The following is a 13,389-nucleotide window of genomic DNA, read 5'->3' as shown; positions in this document are numbered from 1 at the left end:
ACAACACAACATGACACGACACAACACAACACATGTTAACGTCAGATTTTGAGTGTGGAAGTTCAAACCCACATGCAACGAGAAGGAAGACGACCTAAAAAATGGAGAACAGCCCCTGGACAGACAAAGAAAATCCCACCTGGAAAAGAAGAGAACGTTTATTTCGCCATATATAACCAGTGCGAGTACAGGTATATTGGGGTTCTTGTCATCGCTTGTCCTTACAGTGTCTTATCAGTTCTAATCAATTCCTTATTTCAGTTCCTAGGTTCACAACTAAACGGTTCATGTTTATGTGACTATGCCCGTAGTATAGGCGGTGCTAATATTAATATTCAAGTAACACTCACCTTGGTTTAAAGCCACGAATGATGCTTTACAGGTGTGTTACAATATTGGCTAAGCCAAGGTTATGTGTATGTGCTCTTATACTGATGTCACCACTAGAGGGCGCTGTGTTGACCTGTGGAGAGCATGCGCAAAATAAATAAAACCATTCCTACAGCAACACCGATGAAGTGCACACGTGGTTTTTCTCCGTGAAATGAGTCTAGTTGAGCCGGTATTCCTGCCCTCAGAGATGACAACGTCAACAGGTTATGGGTCCGGAAGGGAAGGTGGAAGCCGACTGTGCTTCGACGGAGACGAGACAAATTACGAGTTATGGGAAACCAAGTTTTTAGGCCATCTGCCTTTGCTCGGTCTTAAAGAGACCATATTACAAGAGTCGGATGAAAACGAGGACGTGGTCGCGGAAGATGCAAAGAGAAATAAAGATGCATATGTTGAGTTGATACAATTTTTGGACGACAAAAGTCTCTCCCTGATTATGAGAGAAGCCACCGACGATGGAAGAAGAGCGTTGAAGACACCGAGGGACCACTACGCTGGCAAAGTGAAGCCAAGTGTGATGAGCCTCTACACGGATCTAACATCTCTCCAGGAAGCGGCAAATTAGACCGGTGTAGAGCCGAAGGAACGGAGAAGACCGTAGGTTCACACTTTAGCCGTGTAGGCAACTTTCTTTAATCCACGGTAAATCAGAGAGACAACCAAACCACAGCTCGACTGAGCGGAGGTGGCAAGAATAACCAGAAAACTGGCTGGACAACCATAACTTAACCCTGCGTTAACCTGCCAGGGCAACCATGACTTAACCCTTAGTTCCTGGGTTGAATTCTGTCCCCAATACGTGTCCACCACATGAGCCCCCCCAGAATTCGCCCTAGTAATCGAAGTCAGGCAGGCGCGGACGGCCTGTCGACCCCCGCGGCGGCTCCGGATAACAGGGGCCGGAGTGTCTCTGGGAGGCATTGACGCGGGCCTGTGGAGGTCGGCCTGAGGAGCAGAAGAGGCAACTCGGGCCTCCACGGGGGGAGGAGGCGGAGCCGGGGGACGACCGCGATGAGGAGGTTGGGCTAACTCCAACGGCTGCGTCAAGTCCAGGTGTGCGGGTTTAACTCGGTCCAGTAAAACATGCTCGGCCGTGCCCCCAAAATCCACCACCAGGTGCTTAGTTCCCCGTTCCAGGACGCGGAAGGGGCCGTCATAAGGGGGTTGCAGAGGGGGGTGGTGTGCGTCGTGACGGATGAACACGTAGTCCGCTGACTGCAGACCTGGGGGCACCTGGGACACCGGAGCGCCGTGTTGGGCGGTAGGGACGGGTGTGAAAGCTCTGACCCCGTCCAGCAAGGAGGCTCGTTGGTCCACAGCTGACCAGGGACGCGTTGCATTGGGCATGAAATCGCCTGGGACTCGCAGCGGCGTGCCGTACACCAGCTCCGCAGAGAGGGCTTGTAGGTCTTCCTTCGGGGCGGTCCGCAGGCCCAGCATGACCCATGGGAGCTTGTCGACCCAGTTGCAGTCCTTGAGAGTAGCCCGAAGCGCAGCCTTCATGGACCGGTGGAAGCGCTCACATAGGCCGTTCGCCTGAGGGTGGTAGGCGGTAGTGCGATGAAGCTTGACGCCCAGAGCCTCACCCACAGCATTCCATAGCTCTGAGGTAAACTGTGGCCCGCGGTCAGATGAAAGGTCGGAAGGCGTACCGAAACGTGAGACCCACGACCCAATAAAAGCACGGGCCACATCAGCAGACGTCGTGGATGCCAGGGGAACAGCTTCAGCCCAGCGCATAGTCCTGTCCACCACAGTGAAGAGGTAGGTGAACCCATGGGAGGGGGGTAGGGGACCAACCAGGTCGACGTGGACATGGTCAAATCGTCTCTCCGGCACTGCGAAGCGTTCCAGGGGCGCCTTAATGTGGCGGTGTATCTTAGCCCGCTGACAGGCAACACACGAGTCGGCCCACGCTTTCACGTCTCTCTTAAGTCCCTCCCACACAAACTTAGCAGAAGTCAGGCGCACGGATGGCTTACCGCCTGGATGAGAGAGGCCGTGCACAGCTTCAAATACGGGGCGTCTCCAGCTGTGCGGGACGATGGGCCTGGGCTGTCCTGTGGAGACGTCACACAGGAGGGTGACACCTGTGTCGCTGAAAGGAACGTCCTGCAGGCGGAGCCCCGTGTCGGAGGCCCGGAGACGGAGGATGCTCGGGCCCGTGGCCTGGTCAGCAGCCATCTGTGCATAGTCAAGGCCTAGGTGGACCGCTCCAATCACTGCCCTAGAGAGGCAGTCAGCTACCTGATTAGACTTACCAGCGACGTGCTGGATGTCGGTAGTGAATTCCGAAATGTAGGAGAGTTGTCGCTGCTGGCGAGCGGACCATGGCTCGGCCGTCTTGGACATGGCAAACATGAGGGGCTTGTGGTCCACGTACGCAGTAAACTCGCGGCCCTCTAGCAGGAAACGGAAATGCCGGACGGCGAGCCAGAGACCGAGGAGTTCCCTGTCAAAAGTACTATACTTGCGCTCTCGGGGTGTAAGCTGGCGACTGAAAAAGGCCAAAGGCTGCCAAGCCCCCCCCACCCACTGTTCGTGAACCGCACCAACAGCATAGTCCGATGCATCCGTGGTTATGGAAATAGGCGCTGTAGGTGAAGGATGCGCTAGCAGGGTAGCCTGGGAGAGCGCAGCTTTAGTCTCGGTGAACACACGGTCCCGCTCTGCTGTGCAGTCGACCGCCTGGTTGGGGGACATGCCTTTCAGCGCCTCGTACAGTGGCCGGATGATAAAGGCGGCTCGGGGAATGAAGCGGTGGTAGAATGTCACCATCCCGATGAACTCCCTGAGCGCACGAGCTGTTTGGGGGCGCGGAAAGGCCGCCACCGCTTCCACCTTTGAGGGCAGGGAGACTGCCCCGTCCCCAGTGATGCGGTGCCCGAGGAAATCAATGGCTGTCAGCCCGAACCGGCACTTCGCCGGGTTGACGATCAGCCCATGCTGGCTGAGGCGCGTGAAGAGGGCATGAAGATGGGACAGGTGTTCTTCCTCGGAGGCGCTGGCAATGAGTATGTCGTCCAAATAGACGAAGATGAAAGGAAGGCCACGGAGCACTGAATCCATCAGCCGCTGAAAGGACTGGGCCGCGTTTTTGAGTCCAAATGGCATTCGTAGGAATTCAAATAGGCCGAATGGGGTAGTCACCGCTGTCTTGGGGATGTCTGAGGGGTGCACGGGAACTTGATGATAACCACGGACCAGGTCGACTTTTGAGAAGACGCATTTGCCAGACAGGTTTGCAGAAAAGTCCTGGATATGCGGGACAGGGTAGCGGTCGGGCGTGGTGGCGTCATTTAGTCGGCGGTAGTCCCCGCATGGGCGCCAACCTCCATCAGGCTTAGCGACGATGTGGAGTGGGGACGCCCACGGGCTGTCAGAGCGGCGGATGATCCCCATGCGTTCCAGGTGCTCGAACTCAGACTTGGCAATGGCGAGTTTGGCGGGGTCGAGACGCCTGGCTCTGGCGTAGACCGGGGGCCCCTTCATAGCAATGTGATGCTCCACCCCATGCTTAGCGGTGGGTGCAGAGAAGGTAGGCTGGGTGAGGTCAGGGAACTCAGCGAGGAGGCGGTTGAACTTGTCTGCCTCTGAGAGAGAGTTGGCTAGACCTGCATAGGCCGCTTCCCTCCGCGTACATGCGAAGGAGGAGAAGGTTAAGGCATCGACCAGACGGCTGTTCTGAATGTCCACTAGCAAACCGTAAGCGCACAAAAAATCAGCTCCGAGGAGGGGAAGCGTTACATTGGCCATGACGGAACTCCCACGTGAAACGTTGTCCACCAAAACACAGTTCTACAGACCGCACGCCGTAGGTGTGGATAGGGCTGCCGTCGGCCGTCGCCAACTGGGGGCCCCGCTCCCCGCCCATGATGTCGACGTCAGTAGCAGGGAGCACGCTTCTCTGTGCGCCCGTGTCACAAAGAAATCGCCGACCGGAGACGGTGTCGAGGATGAAGAGTAGCCTGCTCGTATCGCCAACACTCATGACCACTATTGAGTGTTGGCCCTCTCGTTTCCCGTCGGCCTGTAGTTGCAGGGGGAACGGCACCGTTTAGCTTTCGCACCAAATCGAGCGTGGTACATACAGAGTCCAGAGGGCTTGTAGCGGTCTGATGCTGTGGCGCCACCGTCGGGCCACGCCCGCGATGTCGGCGGGGGGCCAGTGAAGGTAGGAGCCAGCACCCCGGCATGGGAGGAACGTTGTGTAGCGACGAAGAATCGGTCAGCCTCCTTTGCCAGCTCACGGGGATCAGTGATGGTGGAGTTAGCGAGCGCAGTCTGGACGTGGGGCGGCACGTTGCGCAGAAACAGCTCCATAAACAGGAAACATGGCTTTTCTTGACCCAGTAGGTTTAACATCCTGCTCATTAGCTCCGATGGTTTGCCATCTCCCAAGCCCTGAATTGCGAAGAGGCGACGTGCTCTCTCCGTTGTTGACAGTTCAAAAGTTTCAAGGAGGAGATGTTTAAGTGCGGCGTATTTACCATCGGCCGGTGGGTTGGTTATGAAACCGCTTATCCTGGAAGCCGTAGCGCTCCCCAGCGCTGCCACTACGTAGTAGTACCTGGTCTCGTCTGCTGTTATGTCTCTGAGCGCGAACTGTGCCTCAGCCTGCGCGAACCATGTAGCCGCGGAAGACTCCCAAAACTCCGGCAGTTTAATTGCAACGGCGTTCGTAGCCATAATGTGTGTGGTTTCAGAAAACTTATCCGAAAACCGACGTCGGGGTCACCAGTGTAGAGCCGAAGGAACGGAGAAGACCGTAGGTTCACACTTTAGCCGTGTAGGCAACTTTCTTTAATCCACGGTAAATCAGAGAGACAACCAAACCACAGCTCGACTGAGCGGAGGTGGCAAGAATAACCAGAAAACTGGCTGGACAACCATAACTTAACCCTGCGTTAACCTGCCAGGGCAACCATGACTTAACCCTTAGTTCCTGGGTTGAATTCTGTCCCCAATACGTGTCCACCACACCGTCACACAATACATCCTTCGTGCAGAAACGGCTATAACAGCGCTGAGAAATGAGACGAGGTTCGAGGACTGTTGATTGCTATGATTCTGAAAGGCCTGCCCGAATCATTTAAGCCGTTTTCCATCCACATAACGCAGGGTGATGAGAAGATAACTTCTGCGGAGTTCAAAACCAAGCTGAGAAGTTATGAGAGCACGGAGAAGTTTAATGGCAACCCGAACGATGACAACGTGATGAAGACAAGCAGCTCAACAAGGAGAGTGAAGGGGAGAGGGAATGAAACGAGCTCGGAGATGACCTGCTACAACTGCGGCCAAAAGGGACACAAAGCCCGGACACGCAACGTTACTGGAGGCGAGCGTCCAGCACAGACACAGCGGTGCAGTGTTTGCCAGAGCTCCACTCAGAGACGCCCCCTGCAGGCGGAAAAGACGAGACAACGTGAGACAAGCAGTGGATGCACAGGATCACCCTCTCGCTTTCAAAACTGACGACTGTCAGGTCAGTGGAGTAAAACAGAGAGGTCTTGTGGTGGATAAGGGCGCAACGTCACACATGATCACCGACATGGGAAAGTTTAGGAGGTCTGATGAGAGTTTCCAGCCAGAGACACACGTTTTGGAGTTGGCTGACGGGACGGAAACAAGCGGCGTCGTGCTGAAGAGAGGTGAAGCGGACGTCTGCCTGCTGGACAGTGGGGGTCGCCGGGTGAAGACAACGCTGAAGAAGGCGCTGTATATTCCATCATATCCACAAGACATTTTCTCTGTTAAAGCAGCGACGGGCAACGGAGCTGCAGTCAACTTCCGGGAAGGACACAACCACCTCATCCACAAGGATGGCACCAGGTTTGACATCAAAGTGTACAACAGACTTTACTATCTGGACACTAGATGATGAACAAGGTGATGGGTGTCATGGATGCTATGATATACAAACCTGGCACGAAAAACTAGATCGCTGTAACTATGAGGATGTGTCAAAGTTGGAAAATGTAGTAGAGGGAATGAAAAGTAAGGGAAAATGTGATAAGTCTAAACTAAACTGTGAAGTGTGCACACAAGGGAAATTTGCTCAGAGTAGAAACAGAGAACCAGACGCCAGGGCAAAAGCAACACTTGATTTAGTTCACACTGACTTATGCGGCCCAACAGAGCAAGAGGCAAAAGATGGGTTTAGAAATACTCTGGCATTTACTGATGATTACTCAGGAGTAGTCTATGTGTATTTCCTGAAAACAAAGAGTGATACTGCCAAAGCTACTGAAAAGTTCATAGCTGATACTGCCCCCTATGGGAAGATCAAGTGTATAAGGTCAGATAATGGCACAGAGTTCACAGGGCAGGATTTTCAGTCTTTACTTAGCGAGAATGTCATAAGACATGAGACTTCAGCCCCTTACTCAGCCCATCAAAATGGGATTGCTAAGAGGAATTGGAGAACACTGTTTGAAATGGCAAGGTGCATGTTAATCGAGAGCAACTTACCTAAAAAGTTGTGGACATATGCTGTGATGGCTGCTGCAGTAATTCGGAGCAGGTGCTACAACAGACTCCATACTACATGCTGACAGGGAAAAGGTGTGATGTGTCAAAGATGAGAGTGTTTGGATCACTGTGCTATGCATACAAGCAAGACAAGAAAAGGTTAGATTCACGGTTTGAAAAGGGGATTTTTGCAGGATATGATAAGAATAACCCATCATACCTAGTCTACTACGCAGACACTGGGAATGTCCTAATTCACAGGCTAGTCAAATTTGTCACAAAAAGTGGCATTGAACGCCAAACTCAGACACATCCAGAAATGATTGATGATGATTTTCATGGGAAGGAATATGGATCCCCGAAGCCAAAGGCCAAGATGGCTGACCAGGGTCCAAAAGACAGCCAGGAGCCTAAAATTGAAAATCTAGAGAGTAATGAGGACACTCAGACAAAACAGAGAGGAGAGAGTCATGGGGCACGTTACCCCAAAAGAGATAGGAAAACTCCTGAGTACTTGGAAGACTACGAATGTGAAGTTGAGTGTAATTACCAGATATTAACCACTATTGACTACTGCTCCAGAGTGGCCTGTAATGTACCACAAACCTTCAAAGAAGCCATGAGCTCAACAAAGTCAGAAATGTGGGCTAGTGCTATGAAGGAGGAAATGGATTCTCTTATGGAAAATGATACTTTCACACTGACCACACTGCCAGAAGGTAAAAAAAAGCAGTGGGGGGGGGTCGTTGGGTTTATGCAATCAAAGACAATCCAGACAGCTCTGAAACCTACAAGGCCAAAAAGAGGGGGGGGGAAGAGTATAAAGTAACCTACTCTATGTAACTACCAGACATATTGTGGTGTGACTACAGTCTATGTTTTGTGACTGATGTGTACAGTATAGAGCAAGTCGGGTGTTACAATATTGGCTAAACCAATGTTATGTGTATGTATTCTTACTGATGTCACCACGAGAGGGCGCTGTTGTGATGACCTGTGGTCTATATAAGAGCATGCGCAAAATAAAGAAACCACTATTCCGGTTACAGCAACACAGATGAAGTGCACGCGTGATTTTTCTCCGTGAAATGAGTCTAGTTGAGCCAGTATTCCTGTCCTTAGAGAAGACAACGTCAACAAGGCAATCACCCACTGGAGGCCGGAAGTACTCGTTTCGCAGTGCAGACAAAGCGGTACAAACTTAATACACATTCACGCACACAGTCACTTTTCCCATTCCAAAGAGATGTGCAACGGTTCGGTACCCTGACCCAGTGGCTAGCCAATACAGGGCAACTGCGACCCGCTTCTCCATACATATGGCCCGCCCGAGTCGCGCGTATTGTCATGCGAGACTGGGTCACAGGCGGTCACAGATCATATCAAATATTCCCCGGCGCATTCCAAATTTGGCAAGCCACTTGTCATCGTCAAATGTCCCGAGGACTACATTTCCTACCAGTCAACACTTTTCGGGTTGCACCACACCTCGCGCTGCCCAGCGAAGCCTGCCGTGACTGCTGCATTGTGGTATACAGTGCATCCGGAAAGTATTCACACCCCTTCACTTTCCCCACATTTTGTTATGTTACAGCCTTATTCCAAAATGGATTAAATTCCTTTTTTCCCATCAATCTACACACAATACCCCATAATGACAAAGTGAAAAATGTTTTATAGAAATTTTTGCAAATGTATTAAAAATAAAAACTGAAATATTGCATGTACATAAGTATTCACACCCTTTGCTATGACACTCAGAATTGAGCTCAGGTTCATCCTGTTTCCACTGATCATCCTTGAGATGTTTCTACATCTTGATTGGAGTCCACCTGTAGTAAATTCAATTGATCGGACATGATTTGGAAAGGCACACACCTGTCTATATAAGGTCCCACTGTTGACAGTGCATGTCAGAGCAGAAACCAAGCCATGAAGTCAAACGAATTGTCTGTGGACCTCTGAGACAGGATTGTATCGAGGCACAGATCTGGGGAAGGGTACAAAACAATTTCTACAGCTTTGAAGGTCCCGAAGAGCACAGTGGTCTCCATCATTCATAAAAGGAAGAAGTTTGGATCCACCAGGACTCTTCCTAGCCGCCCAGCCAAACTGAGCAATCGGGGGAGAAGGGCCTTGGTCAGGGAGGTGACCAAGAACCCAATGGTCACTCTGACAGAGTTCCAGCGTTCCTCTGTGGAGATGGGAGAACCTTCCAGAAGGACAACCATCTCTGCAGCACTCCACCAATCAGGCCTTTATGGTAGAGTGGCCAGACGGAAGCCTCTGCTCAGTAAAAGGCACATGACAGCCCGCTTGGAGTTTGCCAGAAAGCACCTAAAGGACTCTCAGATCATGAGAAACAAGATTCTCTGGTCTGATGAAACCAAGATTGAACTCTTTGGCCTGAATGCCAAACGTCCCGTCTGGAGGAAACCAGGCACCTCTCATCACCTTGCTAATACCATCCCTACAGTGAAGCATGGTGGTGGCAGCATCATGCTGTGGGGATGTTTTTCAGCGGCAGGAACTGGGAGACTAGTCAGGATCGAGGGAAAGATGAATGGAGCAAAGCACAGAGAGATCCTTGATGAAAACCTGCTCCAGAACGCGTAGGACCTCAGACTGGGGCGAAGGTTTACCTTTCAACACGACAACGACCCTAAGCACACAGCCAATACAACGAAGGAGTGGCTTCGGGACAAGTCGGTGAATGTCCTTGAGTGGCCCAGCTAGAGCCCAGACTTGAACCCCATTGAACATCTCTGGAAAGACCTGAAAATAGCTGTGCAGCTACGCTCCCCATCTAACCTTACAGAGCTCGAGAGGATCTGCAGAGAAGAATGGGAGAAATACCCCAAATATAGGTGTGCCAAGCTTCTAGCTTCATACCCAAGAAGACTCGAGGCTGTAATCGCTGCCAAGGGTGCCTCAACCAAGTACTGAGTAAAGGGTGTGAATACTTATGTACATGCAATATTTCAGTTTTTTATTTTTAATACATTTGCAAAAATTTCTACAAAACCTTTTTCGCGTTGTCATTATGGGGTATTGTGTGTAGATTGATGAGAAAAAAAGTAATGTTGTAGCAGGAATGAGGAAAAACACAGGAGACCAAGGCGAGTTTGATGTTTATTCCTCAACTCCAAAAACCAACTGCCGCAGGAACAACCCTGCACCGGCGAGCCCGGGAACGTAAACCACGCCCCCAGCTCACAGTCCTGCTGGGTGAGAGACATAGCCCCTAGTGTCCGCCACACTGTAATCCATTTTGGAATAAGGCTGTAACACAACAAAATGTGGGGAAAGTGAAGGGGTGTGAATACTTTCCGGATGCACTGTAGATAGATATATACACTCACCGGCCACTTTATTAGGCACACCCGTCCAACTGCTCGTTAACGCAAATTTCTAATCAGCCAATCACATGGCAGCAACTCAATGCATTTAGGCATGTAGACATGGTCAAGACGATCTGCTGCAGTTCAAACCGAGCATCAGAATGGGGAAGAAAGGTGATTTAAGTGACTTTGAACGTGGCATGGTTGTTGGTGCCAGACGGGCTGGTCTGAGTATTTCAGAAACTGCTGATCTACTGGGATTTTCACGCACAACCATCTCTAGGGTTTACAGAGAATGGTCCGAAAAAGAGAAAATATCCAGTGAGCGGCAGTTCTGTGGGCGAAAATGCCTTGTTGATGCCAGAGGTCAGAGGAGAATGATCAGACTGGTTCGAGCTGATAGAAAGGCAACAGTAACTCAAATAACCACTCATTACAACCGAGGTATGCAGAAGAGCATCTCTGAACGCACAACACGTCGAACCTTGAGGCTACAGCAGCAGAAGACCACACCGGGTGCCACTCCTGTCAGCTAAGAACAGGAAAGTGAGGCTACAATTCGCACAGGCTCACCAAAATTGGACAATAGAAGATTGGAAAAACGTTGCCTGGTCTGATGAGTCTCGATTTCTGCTGCGACATTCGGATGGTAGGGTCAGAATTTGGCGTCAACAACATGAAAGCAAAGCAATCCAATAGAGCACCTTTGGGATGTGGTGGACCGGGAGATTCGCATCATGGATGTGCAGCCGACAAATCTGCAGCAACTGCGTGATGCTATCATGTCAATATGGACCAAACTCTCTGAGGAATGGTTCCAGTACCTTGTTGAATCTATGCCACAAAGGATTAAGGCAGTTCTGAAGGCAAAAGGGGGTCCAACCCGGTACTAGCAAGGTGTACCTAATAAAGTGGCCAGTGAGTGTATATTGTAACGTGCATGAATAAGGAGACACGTTGGCCCTTAGCTAACGGGTCGGATCCTTTAGTCGAGCGGTTGGCGACGTCTCCCGCAGTGCGGGAAGTACGGGTTCGCGTCCCGGCTGCCGCGGTTACCCCGCCGAATTCGCTCCCCTATATGTATATATATATACATATATATGTAGCGAAAAAAACTTTTACTACATAGCGGTACAAGCTTGTTTCGTGTGTGGCGCCCTCATCAGCTGCTAATGTGGTTCAACAAAGAAAACACAGTACACGTTTCCCCGCGTCACCCCCCTAATTTCGGCGGGCAGCAACCAATCAGAGGAGGAAACATTTGAACTATTACAACCAATGGGGTAGGTAGGCAGTTACGATGCACAGCAACCAATGGTGGGGTAGAAAACATTACAACCAATGGGGTAAGGGAGTGGGGCTTGTTTTGAAAAAGCATTTAAACGAGCAGGGCGCTGTTGAACTGGCCTACATTTAAATATAACAAGGTGACGTCAAATGGGGTAGTTTATGTGAATCATATAGTGGGCTGGTGTTGGGCACAGTTGGAAGGGCAGGCAGTTACAATATTAAAACGCAACATCTAATAAATGTCACGTGTGTGCCATCTAATGGGAGGGGAGGGGGTAATAATAAAGACGTTTTACTTGTGGTTACAAAGCAGACAGTTTCCGGTGTCTACAGCTGGTGGCCAATTCGTTTCTACCATTCCAGGTGGACATATCAGGTGTGCAAATAATAAAAGACTTTCCTGCCAAGCACAGGTCACATGTTCGAGCCCTAACTGAATATGCACTAGTCTTTGTGAGGGTTTGCCGTGAGCCAGAATAACCCATATTCTTGTCTACCAATGAGCACATGTGGCGGCTTTTTACCAACGATCAAATGTGGCGGTTCATATATACATACACACACACACACACACACACACACACACACACACACACATATATATTTTGTGGCGAATTCTACTAGTGTTCCTGCTCCAAGTTCATTTGCATATTACCCACGATGCAACTGAAGTGTCGATGTTTCGGTTATGTTGTGGGACACTGAACATGTTAAAACCAGATAGCGGGGGTGTGGTGGAAGGTAGGTAGTGGGGACGTGATGAGAGCAGTTGATTAGACAACATGCTATTCCCCACCATGAGGCTAAAGAGGAGGCAAATAGATCAGGTCGCTTTTGTGGCCAAGAAGAGGATCAAGCTGAGACCAACGTGACCTCGTGTCTGTTATGACTAGCTGGCGCTCGTTGAAAGCTCGCTTGGTAACTCCGAAATGTTTGCTGAGAAGTCCATTATTTGACCACGTCACAATAAATAAACATATATATATATCCATGATGAAGAAAACGAATGTTAGGTATACGTGCGTGTGTGTGAGTGTGTGTGTGCGTGTGTGTGTGTATTAAACACAATACGTGTTGTGTGGAGAATAGCCCTACCCTCCTCGGCCGGGGTGAGGAGAAGCCCGCGCTCGGCTGAAGACGCGTAGTCTGGCGGTACTGTGGGCGATGTCGGCCTGAAGCCGAAGTTTACGGAGGGTGAAGACTGCAGTTCTGCTTCGAGAGTCCCTCCTTGGATATCAGCAAACTCCACAGACTCGAACACATCTGCCACACCGCCGTCCGTACTTGGCGTCGGTGCTCTAGCGGCGACGCTCAACAAAAGCAAACAAAAGGAGTGTCCAGGGTTCATGTTTATCAAGTCCACCATAGTGTTTATTACGTTGCTTAGACACGGACTCTTCTTCTGCTTCAGCGGCATCTTTTTCTTCTTCTGCTGCTGCGGCTACTCTTCTTCTACTTCCTTTTGTGGTTGGCACACAGCTTTTGGATGCTGTATCGCCACCCACTGATCTAGCTTTTGGCCTAAAGAGCCACCCACTCGCTAATACTTCTACCAAACAAAGAAATACAATAAAAGCAATAAACACAATAGACAAATTTAAATAAATAAAAGCAACCAAATGGAAAAAAATACTAATTGCAGAAAGTTGAATCAGTTCATATGGACGTTTATTGTGAGAAACGTTTTATCACAGGCCCAAGTGACCTCTTCATTGTAATCTGACTGCAGTTACTTATACACCCTTATAAACAATACAGTGGCATAACGACTGAAATAATAATAATAATAATAATAATAATAATAATAATAATAATAATAATAATAATAATAATAACTGGAACATCTCATATCCTAAGAAAGGCACTATCCATCAAATAGACTTCTACCTCATTC

The 13,389-nt window shown here is 50.0% G+C and overlaps 1 protein-coding gene across 2 annotated transcripts in view; it reads right to left on the bottom strand.

Moving 5' to 3' along the window:
* The window catches only part of LOC130107968 (tectonic-1-like), a 236,903-nt gene extending 224,046 nt beyond the window's left edge, over window positions 1-12,857 (bottom strand). For both annotated transcript variants that reach the window (XR_008809844.1, XM_056274789.1), the window contains exon 1: window positions 12,591-12,857. Coding sequence is in view for 1 of the 2 variants with exons in the window: in XM_056274789.1 (XP_056130764.1) it covers window positions 12,591-12,843 (253 nt within the window). In the remaining variant the exon portion in view is untranslated. The remainder of the gene's footprint in view (window positions 1-12,590) is intronic.
* Window positions 12,858-13,389: the final 532 nt, after the last annotated feature.

This window comes from Lampris incognitus, chromosome 2, assembly GCF_029633865.1.
Source record: "Lampris incognitus isolate fLamInc1 chromosome 2, fLamInc1.hap2, whole genome shotgun sequence".
Taxonomy (NCBI): Eukaryota; Metazoa; Chordata; class Actinopteri; order Lampriformes; family Lampridae; genus Lampris; species Lampris incognitus.
The sequence above is the reverse complement of the archived record's forward strand: the minus strand, read 5'-3'. Positions and strand labels throughout refer to the sequence as shown.